Genomic DNA, 14,141 nt, shown 5'->3' on the forward strand with positions numbered 1-14,141 from the left:
GACAGGAGAAAGGTAGAACTTCCCAGTTCTGCATTCTGAATTTTTTCATTTTATATAGTTATTTTATATAGTCATTTTGGGATCAGGTAAATGAACTAAGTTACAGAATTAGCAAAAAGATACGAAGTCTGAAGTATTCAGCTCGTGTTGCATTTCTTGCAATATTAAAAAGCAATTTTGCAATTTGAATAGCTTATATCGAGTATGAAATTGTTTATTTCAAGTGTTTAATGGAACATAAAAAAGGATCTATTCTGTTTGCCCCCCCCCCCCCCAGCTTAGTGGGCTTATATCTTTTATGCACCCATGGCGCACGTGCTCATTTTTTCATTTTTAACATAGTAACGTGCTATATAACATATAATTTGTGACTGGGGGTGTAAAAAACACGGGGGGGGGGGGGGGGGGGGGGGGAGGAGCAAAACAGAATAGATCCAAAAAAATTTAATCAGGTAAAAGCAAAAAAAGTTTTCAAAAAGATTTTGAGCCGAGTTTTAAGAGAAATCATAATTATTTGATTGTTTAGATCACAATTAAGGTTACGTGTCTGTTTCATGCGTGAATTTTCATCCGAGATATGTTTCAGATAGGAGCTGTGGTAACCCTTCTGATCTCTTTGGGATTGGAGTTCCTGGCAGTGTCTGACTTTCTGGATGACTCGGTCTATGCGGCATCTGAAAGGAGCTTAGGCTATGGACTGGTATCCTTAGGCATGGTAAGCACAAAACTGGCCTGTTATTTTGTACGTTTTCTGCAGCAAAATGGTTGGAAGTAATATTTAGTGGATTTAGTTCTTAAAGTCTGTCGCAGATTTTTCATCTAGGTTACTTCTGTTTTTAATTTGGAAAGGCAGATGCTTGATTGATCAGAGGACCCAATCAGGCGTGTCCATATGACCTACATGAACAAAAACCCAATTGTTATAAATTTCAACAAAAATTCCTCCTAATATAGTTTGCGGATTAAGAAGTTCAGATGAAAATTAGCAGTTTTGCAACTAGACGTATTACGACTCATGAACAGTTATTTGGGTTTCAAGTAATTACTAATTAATGCACAAATACCCAATGTACCAAAGTGCCCAAAACATAGCGAATATTTTACCCCATTGTTAAAATTATCAGAAAGGCTATTAAGCATAATAATGCATATGAGAAAATTGGTAATTAAGTTAATTTACCAAGTTTTGAAATTAAGTTTAGTTATGGTGGCCACGCCTCGCGGGACATTGCCAAGACTAAGAGAGATGAGAACTTAATTTGAAACTATCACAACCAAATATAGCACTAATTTTTCCGCTAAAGTATGATGACACATGCTTGGAATACCGACTACTGAATTGCAATGGGATTTTTTATGTTGAAGATCAAAGGAAATAAATTGGGTATTAGTGGATTATTTTTGTCATGTTTTTTCATGTTAATCAGACAAGGAGGCTCGGTAATGTGCGTACGCACGTAATGTTCCGACACCGCTCATCCACATTCTTGACTTAATTGGCTACCAATTGATGAAGAAATAAAACTTTTAAAGACATACATATCGTTCAGTGAACCACTAGTGGAATCAAGTACTGCCACGTCAGAGGGCCGATGAAACTTTAATTAATGAAACTTAAATCAAACTTCACAAACATTAACGACCCAAACTCGATGTTTATATTAAAATATAACAAAATCAAACTCGCATCAGATAAAACCTAAACAAAACAAATTAGCCTATGCTTCACAAGAAAAGATATGGGATCTGTCCTCAATTGAGTGGTTAACAGCTCGACAAAAAAGAACAAACAGGTGCAAAGTTCAAAAACACGTTTCTATTTTTGAAAACAATTAACTTCAAAGTGATCATTATCATTAGATATTAACTGAAATCACTAAAATCATTTATATCTCCATACGAAGCAATTGAGACCTGTGATTATCCAGTGTACGTCATCTGACTACAAGAATAGGGCAACTACTGGCAAAGTTAATAAGTTCAATTCAACTTTGCGTGAAAATGGCAGTGAAGCCGTTAAAACTATAAAATCATCACTACGAGCATTAGAAATGTTCAATTGCGCAATATTTCAAAAATAATGGGACCTTCCACTAATGTTATAATTTAAAAAGGAAACAAAAATCCTTCAAAATATACAAATATATAAAAATATATATAGATAAAAATATATCAAACATTTTATGAAATCTCGTAAGTATTAACAAAGCCGAGAAACAAGTTGTTGAAAATAAAACCAGTAAAAACATTAATATACCGCGCACTGGAAATGGTTGGCGACCTGTATTTATAGAGGCTAAGCTACAAATCGACTGAAGAAAAATTTAAAAATGGGGAAGCTCAAAAATTGAAATAGCAGTCATACGATTTCCACAAAAGGAGATGAATTTTTTGCAACACGTCAGGAAGCCCATTGGGTATGTTATTAATGAGACCAAGTCACGAAATACAAAATAACAAGTACAGGCAAGCCAAAACTTCACAAATAATTTTACGATAACACAGTGTTCAAGGCACTATTTATCAGATGTTATCTGCAAGAGCTGTAACTGAATATCTACGGGTCTTCCCTATAAAAGGACTACGGAAGAATGACAACAGAGAAACCCAAAATTTGAAGAATAGAAATCTCGAGTTTTTTTAATGAAATTAATTAGTCATCAGCCTATACATAAAACTAACAGAGAGTTGTTTGAACCAGCAAAGTATTCGAGAATTCTTATTAGTGAGATTGAGTTACATGGTGACGAAAATTATTTGGAAAGTCATGAAAACAAATAGCTTTAAACTGAAGTCTTTTACTAGGTTCATTTTTACGCCCTGCGGAAGAAATTAAGACATATCATGATCAGCTATACGTCGTAAAATAACTAAAACAGATAAACATAGGCAAAAATAAAAAAAAACAAAAACCACTAAGTTTTGGTATAGAACTGCCAGCACAAAAGCATTAACTATTCAACAAAAACAAATAACGTATTCAAATACGCCTTTTCAACGCTGTTTATCCGGCTTTGCTTTCCATCAATTGAACTTGTCAATAATGTGAAAATTCGACAAGGAAACAAAATGAACTTATAAAGTGTGCTATTATACTCAAACATCAAAAAAGGTGATAACTCGTAGTATGAAAACCAAGAAACCTTTTTAATATGAGGGAAGTGGGTTGCTGCCTGTTTTTACTGAGACTACTCCAGAAATTGTGAATAAAAAGATAAAGCAGTGGCGAAATTCGAAATTTCACTGATTTTTTAAGAGCTAATATATTGAAAGTCATAAGAGACACTAGATAACAACTGAAAGCATTGTCTAGATACATTTATGCCTTTTGAAGAAGCGGATTGGATTTTTGATTGCGGAGACCAAGTCATTTTACTACAAAAAGTATTACAATTGAGAGCAAAACATGAAGTCTGTAAAATTTTACGAAAACATTTGGTCAGAGCCATGAAAATCATGAAAATGACACTGAAGTTGTAATATATGTTTGTTGGGCCTCAGTTTTTGAAAATAGTATCTGTCAAAATTTGAGCCCTGATTTGAAATTCTTGTCAGTAATTTACATAAAATCGATAAATGCGGAAATATTTTGAAAAGGCCGCGCTCTATTAAAATCATTTAATAAAGATCCATGGCGAGATCAAGATATGCCTGATGTTGCTGCGCATACTCAACTGTTCAAATGTTTGCGAAATAAATAGATCAATTTTTAACCAAAATTTTTCAGTATATCAAAATAAGTGCATTTTGTATAATTATCGAGTTGAAATTTGCAAAAAACTGGGAAAATTATAATTCCAGAAAACTCTTAAAGCCAGTGTGAGTACAAATAGCTCTCTTCTTGAGCTTACGAAGATTATGACCGCAGTTTTAATGTGTCTTCTTCGGTCAAATTTAAAGAAAGTGGGCCAAAAGAAAATTTAAAGAAAGTGGGCCAAAATAACATATTTGGTCCCGTTTTTTGACGAAAAAAGGCTGAATTTTGAGAAGTTTAGCATAATTTCGAGCCAAAAAACTCGGATCGTACAATTCACCAACCCTCCTCTATCTTTAAAGATAAAAATAAATCCCACCACCTGTAACAATTTTAACATATTTTATCAAAATTGACGAAAATTTGGTCAAAAATAGGGAAAACGTGAATAAAAACAATGGAATATCGTCTCCTATTCATAAAACTTTAAACCTCGATAACTCCCTGTAAACAGCGAAAATGAAAAAATCTTTTAAATTCCAAATTCTACGCTGGACGGGATTTCTAATGATACCACTCAGCTCTACGATGATTATATCGATCGGCCAAATTTGACAGAACAAAAAAAACCCATTTGAGTATGTAGTCCCCCCCCACTAAAGTGAGTCGGAACAATTAGAGTTTATGGAGAATTAAATGCTGAAAATCGTGGACAATGGTTACGTAATTATCCGTGACCACGAGTGACAATATGCGTTATTGACCACGGTAAATGTATCGATTTTTAAGTGTGACTAAGTTTTGTCACGGCTGTCGACGAAACCCCCCCCCCCCAAAAAAAACCTAAAAATAACAAAATGTACCATTTGCAACCATTTGTACCATTTTTCACGATGATTGATTACATGTGACAATTTCGTTCAGTTAACACGATTTATTTTTGTTTCAGATAGAGTTACTCCTGTTGTTCTGTTACCAATACAGAAGAGGCTACACCTCCACAGGTCGAGTGTGGTGCTACTGGCTTTCCTCCATTCTCTTTCTATCTCCCACCCTCGTTTACACACTCAACGTCCTCCTTACTGGCTTCTCTGAAAATAAGGTATGATCAGACACGTTTTTCAAGAACCGAGAAACGAACTGCAGCAAGGCACTTATTGGCAACTTTGGCAACTGTGGCGGTTTTTTATTAATAGCCGCGAAGCGATCGCTGAGGCTATTATTGGCCTTCTCTTGGTTTTATACAAGTTAAAGAATTTGATTACAATTCAAAGAATTTGAATTATTTTGGGGCTCTTGTCTTTTTTTAAAGATCTGTTCACACATTTTCATGATTTTTGAAGTCAAATTGGAGTAGTGACTGTTTTTTCGCTCTAATTTTAAAGTAGAGTGAGAATTGGTGTTTGAACAAAAATTCGCTTTCTCGCTAGTGGTTTTTTGTTCACATGCGGCATTTTTACTTTGGTTTTTACTGTTTTTTCAATTTTTTGGATCGGATTTTTTTCTAAATGGTTTTCCCAATCCATTCAAAGTTCATTCAAGGTCTAGTTTTTTGTTTAGTCAATTAAATTTCTTTGAATTGTACGTCAGGACTTGTCCTGCTATGTTTTTTTATTTCGTCGTCATGATTTTTGTTACGACCATATGGCGTCACAGCCACTTTTTGTTCATTCGTTCATGCAATTTCAACTAAATTGCATGTGTGACGTAATTTTTTGCTCTTAGTGGAGCGAGTTTTTTTGTTCATGTGCGTGATTAAATTTTTGGTCACACTTGACTTACCTCACTCTCAAAAATGACTTCCTCACTCTGAAGTTGGCTTTTCTTTAATTTAATTCAAGGAAATAAGGTCAAGTGAGTTTATATCACTCTAATTTTGGGTCATTTAAGAGCAGCTAATAGAAGCAGCAATAAATTGTACAGATTCTTAGTGAAAATTTAACATCTCAGCCCTTATTGGAAAGAATACTTTTTTGGTCTGTCTTTTGCTACTTTCTCATTGAGACTGCAAATCTACGAAGCTATCGCGGCTATCTACGAAGCTATCGCGACTGCAAATCTACGAAGCTATCGCGGCAAATCTACGAAGCTATTGCGGCTCATTGAGACTGCAAATCTACGAAGCTATAGCGGCAAATCTACGAAGCTATCGCTGCTCATTGAGACTGCAAATCTACGAAGCTATAGCGGCTATTGAGACTGCAAATCTACAAAGCTATCGCGGCAAATCTACGAAGCTATCACGGCTCATTGAGACTGCAAGCTATAGCGGCAAATCTACGAAGCTATCGCGGCTCATTGAGACTGCAAATCGACGAAGCTATAGCGGCTATTGAGAATGCAAATCTACGAAGCTATCGCGGCAAATCTACGAAGCTATCACGGCTCATTGAGACTGCAACTCTACGAAGCTATAGCGGCAAATCTACGAAGCTATCGCGGCTCATTGAGACTGCAAATCTACGAAGCTATCGCGGCTCATTGAGACTGCAAATGTACGAAGCTATTGCGGCTCATTGAGACTGCAAATCTACGAAGCTATAGCGGCAAATCTACGAAGCTATCGCGGCTCATTGAGACTGCAACTCTACGAAGCTATAGCGGCAATTCTACGAAGCTATCGCGGCTAATTGAGACTGCAAATCTACGAAGCTATCGCGGCTCATTGAGACTGCAAATCTACGAAGCTATCGCGGCTCATTGAGACTGCAAATCTACGAAGCTATAGCGGCAAATCTACGAAGCTATCGCGGCTCATTGAGACTGCAAACCTACGAAGCTATAGCGGCTTTTGAGACTGCAAATCTACGAAGCTATCGCGGCAAATCTACGAAGCTATCGCGGCTCATTGAGACTGCAAATCTACGAAGCGATAGCGGTAAATCTACGAAGCTATCGCGGCTCATTGAGTCTGCAAATCTACGAAGTTATCGCGGCTCATTGAGACTGCAAATCTACGAAGCTATAGCGGCAAATCTACGAAGATATCGCGGCTCATTGAGACTGCAAATCTACGAAGCTATCGCGGCTCATTGAGACTGCAAATCTACGAAGCTATCGCGGCAAATCTACGAAGCTATCGCGGCTCATTGAGACTGCAAATCTACGAAGCTATAGCGGCTATTGAGACTGCAAATCTACGAAGCTATCGCGGCAAATCTACGAAGCTATCGCGGCTCGTTGAGACTGCAAATCTACGAAGCTATCGCGGCAAATCTACGAAGCTATCGCGGCTCATTGAGACTGCAAATCTACGAAGCTATCCGTGCGATCTGACAGCTATGCTCATTAAATTTCTGTCTGAATTCTTGTTCATTTTAGCTATGTGGGCCAAATTTTTTGTGGGCACGCCAGTGTACTGCATAACAAACAGAATAACATTTATGAAAGCCCCCCCCCCCCACTTTTCCCGCGCCTTTTTGCACTGCGCTCAAATCTCTAACTAGTTGGTTTTTTTACCTTTATCTAAACCCAATTGTCGGTGGACCAAATACTTAAACGGAAGTATGTGTTTTGGAAACGGCTTGTTGTAGCTATCGTCCACGAGGAGCCCTTATTTTCGATCTTTATCTTGAAATTTGTTCGAGCTATGTCATGAATTAGTGATCACATCACCACTTATAAATGGAAACCTAAACTGCGTTTTCTTACCGAATTATTAAATATTCACTAAAACTGATCTCAACGTTAGTTTTTTTTAAAATTTGATTGGAGCCCTAACAATTGCTATCCAAATTTAAAAAGTTCAAAAAGTAAACAAATTGCAAAAAAAACAGCAATTATGAAGCCACGATAAAACGATATGAGGCGAAACAGAATAGATCCCGTTAATGAAATAAACCACAACCGGGTGCAGTTTTGATAAATTGTCTGTCTCACCCGGACAAACATGATACCATATAAGCCCAGAAAAACTTTTTAAAGTAATGTAGTTAAAAACCTCAAAATATAGCTCGTGAACAGCAAAATAGAAATATTTCACTCATGAAAAAGCGTGTTTGAAATTTGATGCTAGCTCTTGTATGTCAGCAGGTTCCGAGCGAAGCCAATCATTGCATAAATCGTTTTTGGATTTAAACTTTTTATGTCCGAAAAAAGGTGTAGGAATCTCTCTCGCGACATCTTTGTAGCTCTGATTCAGTTGTATTATAACTTTTTTTTCGGTTTTTGTTCAATCGATTTCATGAGAGACCTGTTTAAGCTTAATAATCTTCAGAAGTTGTAACAGGTAGAACAGTTGGCAGTTGTTTCGATAGAGCCTCGTCATCAGTCTTCTACTGTCTCTATCCAATATGTTGTTTGTAACCGCCATGACCACGAATTTACTTCATTTTTCTTTCGGCTCTTTTTCCATAATAGCTAGAATTTGTTTTTGAAGTCCTTACTCACGTATCGAAATCATTATTTGGATCTAGTTACGCCCGTGCCAGCTTAGTTGGTGTCCCAATCGCTCGTTCCGCTATTTAAAAGGTAACAATGCTGTAACTATGCATAATTGTAACTGGGTTCATAAACGACACTGGGACTCAAACATAGTAGATCCCATAATTTAAATACTGCAATGTGCTAAACATTGAAAAAATCGGAGAGGCTACAAAAATTTTCAAGAGGTTGTGATTTAATTACTCTGAGCTGTTTTACTCTGAGCTGTTAACGGACTCAGACTCTTCGAGGTTCGTTCAAACGTTCATGAGACGATTCGGCTTTAAAAAATATTAGTGAAGCGTCTCAGGTCATCTCATTTAAAATCATTCAATTATTTTTTGAGGAAAATTGTTTTTAGGATGCAGTACAGATGGAGAATATCAACCACTACCTCTTTCTGGCTCTCTACTCAACGTGTGTGATCAACTTCTTCTTAATGTCACTTCCGACCATCGATAATGGCTTTGCCAAGGTCAGTAACTCGAAAGTGAATTTCGGTCATTGTAGCTGCGAAGCTGTAAGCTGAGCGGAGCTATATTGCGGTGCTCTTGGTTTTTTACAGTTCAAAGAATTTTTACAATTCAAAGAATTTGAATTGTATTGTGGCGCTGTCTTTTTTTAAGATCTGCTCACACATTTTCATGATCTTTGAAGTCAAATTGGAATTGTGATTTTGGTCACGCCAAAACAGGAATGGTGCGAAAAGCGAGTAGTTTTGTGGCGTGCAATTTTTTCACTCTTACTTTAAAGTAGTGTGAGAAAACGGTGGTGCTTGAACAAAAATTCGCTTTCTCGCTAGTGATTTTTTTTACATGCGGCAATTTAATTTTGATTTTTACTGTTTTTTCGATTTTTTGGATAGGATTGCTCCCAATCCATTCATAATTCTTTTGAGCCATAGTTTTTTGTTTCAGACAAATTCCGCTTTCTCTCTAGTGGTTTTTTTTTGTTCACATGAGGTATTTTGACTTTGATTTTCTGTTTTTTTATATATATTTTTTGATCTGCTGCTCTTCGAAATCGTTTTCCCAATTTTCTCATACTCCGTTTCAGGTCTAATCCTTTGTTAAGTCATTGAAAGTTCTTTGAATTGTATACCAGGACTTGTCCTGCTACGTTTTCTTGTTTCGTCATCTTACGCTCTTTTTCGTTTTACATTTCAAACAGCAAAGCAGAAAAGGTCAAATTTTCTCAATTACTTCTTCCTTTCTCTATCAGTGTCTGGTTGTATGACGCCATTTCTCATTCTCTCTCTCTCTCTTTCTGTAGCAAAGTTTTTAAGTTCATTTGCGTGATTAGATTTTGATCATATTTGACTTACCTCACTCAAAAAAATGACTTTTGCGCTTTAAAACTTAAGTTTAATTTGAATTAGTTTCAGGTGAGAGGAAATCATATGTGCAGTAAAGGTACCTAATTAAAAAGCATCTATTGAATTAGTTTTATCAAGCTTTATTATTTTTATCGCTGAATTTTCATTTTGTCTGTATCTGTTTCTATTATATGGCACGCAATTCTATTCTTTCGCAGCCATTCCGGCAATCTGCCGGCTATGTTTAATACTCTCACCCTTTCTCATTTTCTATTGAGAAACGGAAAAGCTATTGAGTTAAAGTTTAATAGCATTCTCTGTTTAATAGTATCGATCCTTTCTTGGTTTTGGTCTCGCCTTTATACGGAGACTATTTACTCAATTTTTTTCATCGCTTGAAATCGGGAATTGAGCAAAGATGTCATGTGGTGGTCTTGTTTTGTCTTTAAAGGCCACGAAATGAAGTGGAGCTAAGCCCCTTTTTGGCCATATTATTTTTTGCTCTCAAACAAAGTTTGTAGAGCTTTTAAATTAGTCATGCTGCTCTTTTTTAAAAGCGATTTTTGTCTTGACCGCATCAAGTTTCATTAGAGGCCCTTAGCCGTTTAGTAGTCCTTTATGTGCTTAGTGTGGAGAAGCTGCTGAGAAGGCCGTAGCTTAAGGTTAAGAGTTTATTTTTAACAGTTTTTGAGCCCAAAATGTTGCAATTCTTCGTGTTTTTTTTGTTCTTTTGAATTTTGGTGGAATTTTTGTCTAAAATTGAGGTTGGCTAATGTTGATAAAGTTATTTTGCGAGACATAAGTACTTTTTATGACATTTTTAAGAGCTATATGATTTGGTAGTCCAAACAAAGCGCGCAAATTTATACTAATTTTCACAATTTTTTTCAAGTGTTTTGAAATGGTTTGTCATTTTTTAGTTTTTCAGTCCTAGGTATCAAGGAACTAGGTGTCTCTAGGGTTTGATAATAGGTTTCTGCATCGTTTCTAGCGGTAATGAAGTGGTTTTCAACATTTTAACATGAAGAATTTTAGCATTTTCAAACAAATTTTGCTATTTTTCATTTTGGCATTGTCATTATTCAAGTTTTTCCGACCCAAGAAACAGAAAACTTGTTAAGGGTTTGATAATATGTTACTGAAGCTTTTTATTGGCCATGGAATACTTTTCATCTTTTTAATATCGCAAGTTTTTACAATTTTTTGATAAAACTTTCAATTTTTTTCCAAGTTTTTATATTTTTATAATTTTTTTAAGTTTTTTTTCCGGCGTCAGGAGCCAAGGAATCTCCCCTAGGATTTGATAATAGGTTACTGCATATTTTCTAGTTGTAATATAATGTGTTTCAAGATTTTAATATCCCGAATTTGAGGTTTTTTAAAAAAAATTTTGCTTTTTTTTTCCTGTTTTTGAACTTTTTCCGGCACCAGGGGCCTTGGGACCTCCTCCAAGGTTTGAGAATGCATAGTTTCTAGAGTTAATGGAACGGTGATAAATGCTTTTTTATGAGTCCAGTTTTAGCAGTTCTTAAGAAAATTATTGGAAAATTTTTTGAAAAATATGTTGCAAGTTTATGGATCTTTATGAGCCAGTGATACTATTTAAGGCTTGCAATAGGGATACTGGATACTCTGTTGAGACAATGAAATGGTTCTGAAGATATTAATATCACGAATTTTGGCAAGATTTTGTTAAAATTTGCAATAATTTTCAAAATTTGTGTATATTTTTGTCCTTTTCTGAGTTTAATAATCATTACTGGCCAACGAAACTTTTAAGTCTTGCAGATGGGTTACATGACAGAACCACAGGGACAAAAAATAGTTTTGATATTTATTTCATTGAGAAATCCGGAAACTTTTCTTCTAGAGTTTGCACTTGGCCATGAAGTTCTCTTAGAGCGTTTCAGCTCAGTAGTCTCCAAGTCTGCGATTCACAGAAACTGTTTTGGAGACTTATACTTATGGTGGGAGGGGTTTTTATTGGAAATTGATCCCACAACCCCCTTCCTGCACCCGGAACCCCAATCTGTACCCATAAGGGCCCCTTGCAGCCAAAGATCCGCCTCGCACTGTTGCCACATCTCACGCCCCTTCATTCAAGCTAAAGCTAGCCTCTCTAAACCGTTGCTAGCTACTGACAAAGCCAACCGCTCGCCGGTTATTTGAAAGCAATTTAATAGTCGTTGTTTATGTTCGCATTTCATTGTTTTTTTTGCTATTTTTTTTTCATTTTGCTCATTTTGAAAGCTAGGAAAACCAATTTTCGTCATGCCATAGGGTAGTAAATGGAATAGTTTGTCCGCCATTAATTTTACAGTTTTTTATAAACCATATTGCACCCAACTTTCAAGGAAACTTTTTTGTAAGATATTTTCGAAACGTTTTTGGGGATGAGAATTCACGTTTAAACCCTACTCTGTTTATAAGGTTCATTTTTTGTTTAGCCTCCAAAGATTAAGTAAATCCACTTTCGAAAGCTACAGTTATGTAATAAAATTAGCAACTATTTTGTATTTATCGGTGCCCTAATGGTTGCAAAGAAGTTGTTCTCCATGTGTCTTTTAAACTACTCCAAAAAGCTAGAAGTATATTAAACAACAATCCTCAGACAGGATAATGTTTTTTTAGTTGAGCCATAGACTATTCATTTACAAATCCACTGTTTAAGGTAAAAAAAATTTTGATCGCCATTCTGGTATAAACGATATAATAAAAAATTGAAACTTTATGCCCCTGATGCTTGATATTTTCCCTAAATATAACAATATATAAGTGTTCAAGACTATCACCGGCTTCCTGAATCAATTTTAAACAAAAAATAAATCTTTTGTTTCTTCTCGTCTCAAAGAAAGTTACATTTGTGTTAGTATGGAATTTTTATGGACAATATATAAAAATCAGCTTCTTTTTGGTATAATTTCCCAAAGATTTGGTATGCTCACTGTTCAAATATTATTTATATCATTTTCCGATTCAAAGTATAGTTTCTAATTGTCAGCTACTCCCTCCAGATTGATACGCTGAATGTTGGATGCTGAAATTTTTAATCTAGTTAAGGGCTGTTTTTTAAATGCAGCACATTTTGCTGTGGATGAATTGTTCAGCGGCGCGTTCTTGGTTACATTCAGCTTTCCTTAATTTTCCTTGCGTGAAAGTGTTTATTCAATTTTTCAGGCAGATATTAAACAGATTTTTACACGCTTAGGTTGTTTAGTTCATGAATGCGACATCTTATCTTCGATTTTTTGGAAGATCTTTTTTTGTAAAGATGTTTTAATGATTTGCTCACGCTTGCTTGAAGAACTTTGGGTTTTGCCTTGCCAATTACTTGGATTGATTTTTAGAACTCATATTCGATGTTTTTTTATAGTGAACCGAACATTAAAATAGGAAATACAGCTCATGAAAGAAAATTTGCTTTGATGCACAGATTCTAATAACGGAGAGAAGAGTGGTTTATTTTCATACTGCATTATGAAAACAGGTTTCGCTTCGAAACATGTAGTCTTTGAAATGTGTCTAGAGTTTCTAGTGAATACTGGGCGTTTTTTTATCATAATACGGTTTTGAAAATTTCTTTTGAGCTTCAGTCATTTTCGCATTTGTTTTTTGCTTGCTGTTCCCAAGTGTTTAATTACACTTGAACGAAGTTAATAGCAATTATTGTATAAGTGTTGGTCTTTTTTATGCAGATTTTTCGCGTGACCGTTTTTGCGCTTTTCTTCTAGAACATTCTTTGACTTCTCAAGTTACTTCACACTTTCCTTCTTCATTTTTGAATGATCTCTATTGCTCTCACTCCGAATTAAAGCTTTTTAATAGCCGCACAGCGATAGCTGGGGCTATTATTGGCCTTCTCTTGTTTTTTTACAATTCAAAGAATTTGAATTGTATTGGGGCGCTGTCTTTTTTTTTAAGATCTGTTCACACATTTTCATGATTTTTGAAGTCAAATTGGAGTAGTGATTTTGGTCACGCCGAAACAGGAAATGGAGCGAAAAAGCGAGTGGTTTTGCGGCGTGAAATTTTTTCGCTCTAATTTTAAAGTAGAGTGAGAATTGGTGTTTGAACAAAAATTCGCTTTCTCGCTAGTGGTTTTTTGTTCACATGCGGCATTTTTACTTTGGTTTTTACTGTTTTTTCAATTTTTTGGATCGGATTCTTTTCTAAATGGTTTTCCCAATCCATTCAAAGTTCATTCAAGGTCTAGTTTTTTGTTTAGTTAATTAAATTTCTTTGAATTGTACGTCAGGACTTGTCCTGCTATGTTTTTTTATTTCGTCGTCATGATTTTTGTTACGACCATATGGCGTCACAGCCACTTTTTGTTCATTCGTTCATGCAATTTCAACTAAATTGCATGTGTGACGTAATTTTTTGCTCTTAGTGGAGCGAGTTTTTTTGTTCATGCGCGTGATTAAATTTTTGGTCACACTTGACTTACCTCACTCTCAAAAATGACTTCCTCACTTTGAAATTGACTTTTATTTACTTTAATTCAAAGAGATAAGGTCAAATGGATGTGTGTCACTCTTAATGAAGATTATTTGAGATCAGCTAATAGAGGCAGCAATAACTTAGAAAGATTTTTAATCAAAATATAACAGATCAGCCTTCAATGAAAAGACGGATTTTTTTGGTCTGTATTTTTTACTGTTTTTTTAGACTGCCTATCTACGAATCTATTGCGGCTATTTTCTGGAAATC

The 14,141-nt window shown here is 35.6% G+C and overlaps 1 protein-coding gene across 1 annotated transcript in view; it reads left to right on the forward strand.

The window, feature by feature from the left end:
- LOC142353881 (multidrug resistance-associated protein 1-like) overlaps positions 1-14,141 on the forward strand; it is a 653,144-nt gene that overhangs the window by 552,504 nt on the left and 86,499 nt on the right. Inside the window, 3 exon segments of the mRNA XM_075406110.1 lie at positions 587-715; positions 4,644-4,796; positions 8,478-8,591. Of these exon segments, the coding sequence (XP_075262225.1) occupies positions 587-715; positions 4,644-4,796; positions 8,478-8,591 (396 nt within the window).

This window comes from Convolutriloba macropyga, chromosome 15, assembly GCF_964194025.1.
Source record: "Convolutriloba macropyga chromosome 15, txConMacr16.3, whole genome shotgun sequence".
Taxonomy (NCBI): domain Eukaryota; kingdom Metazoa; phylum Xenacoelomorpha; order Acoela; family Convolutidae; genus Convolutriloba; species Convolutriloba macropyga.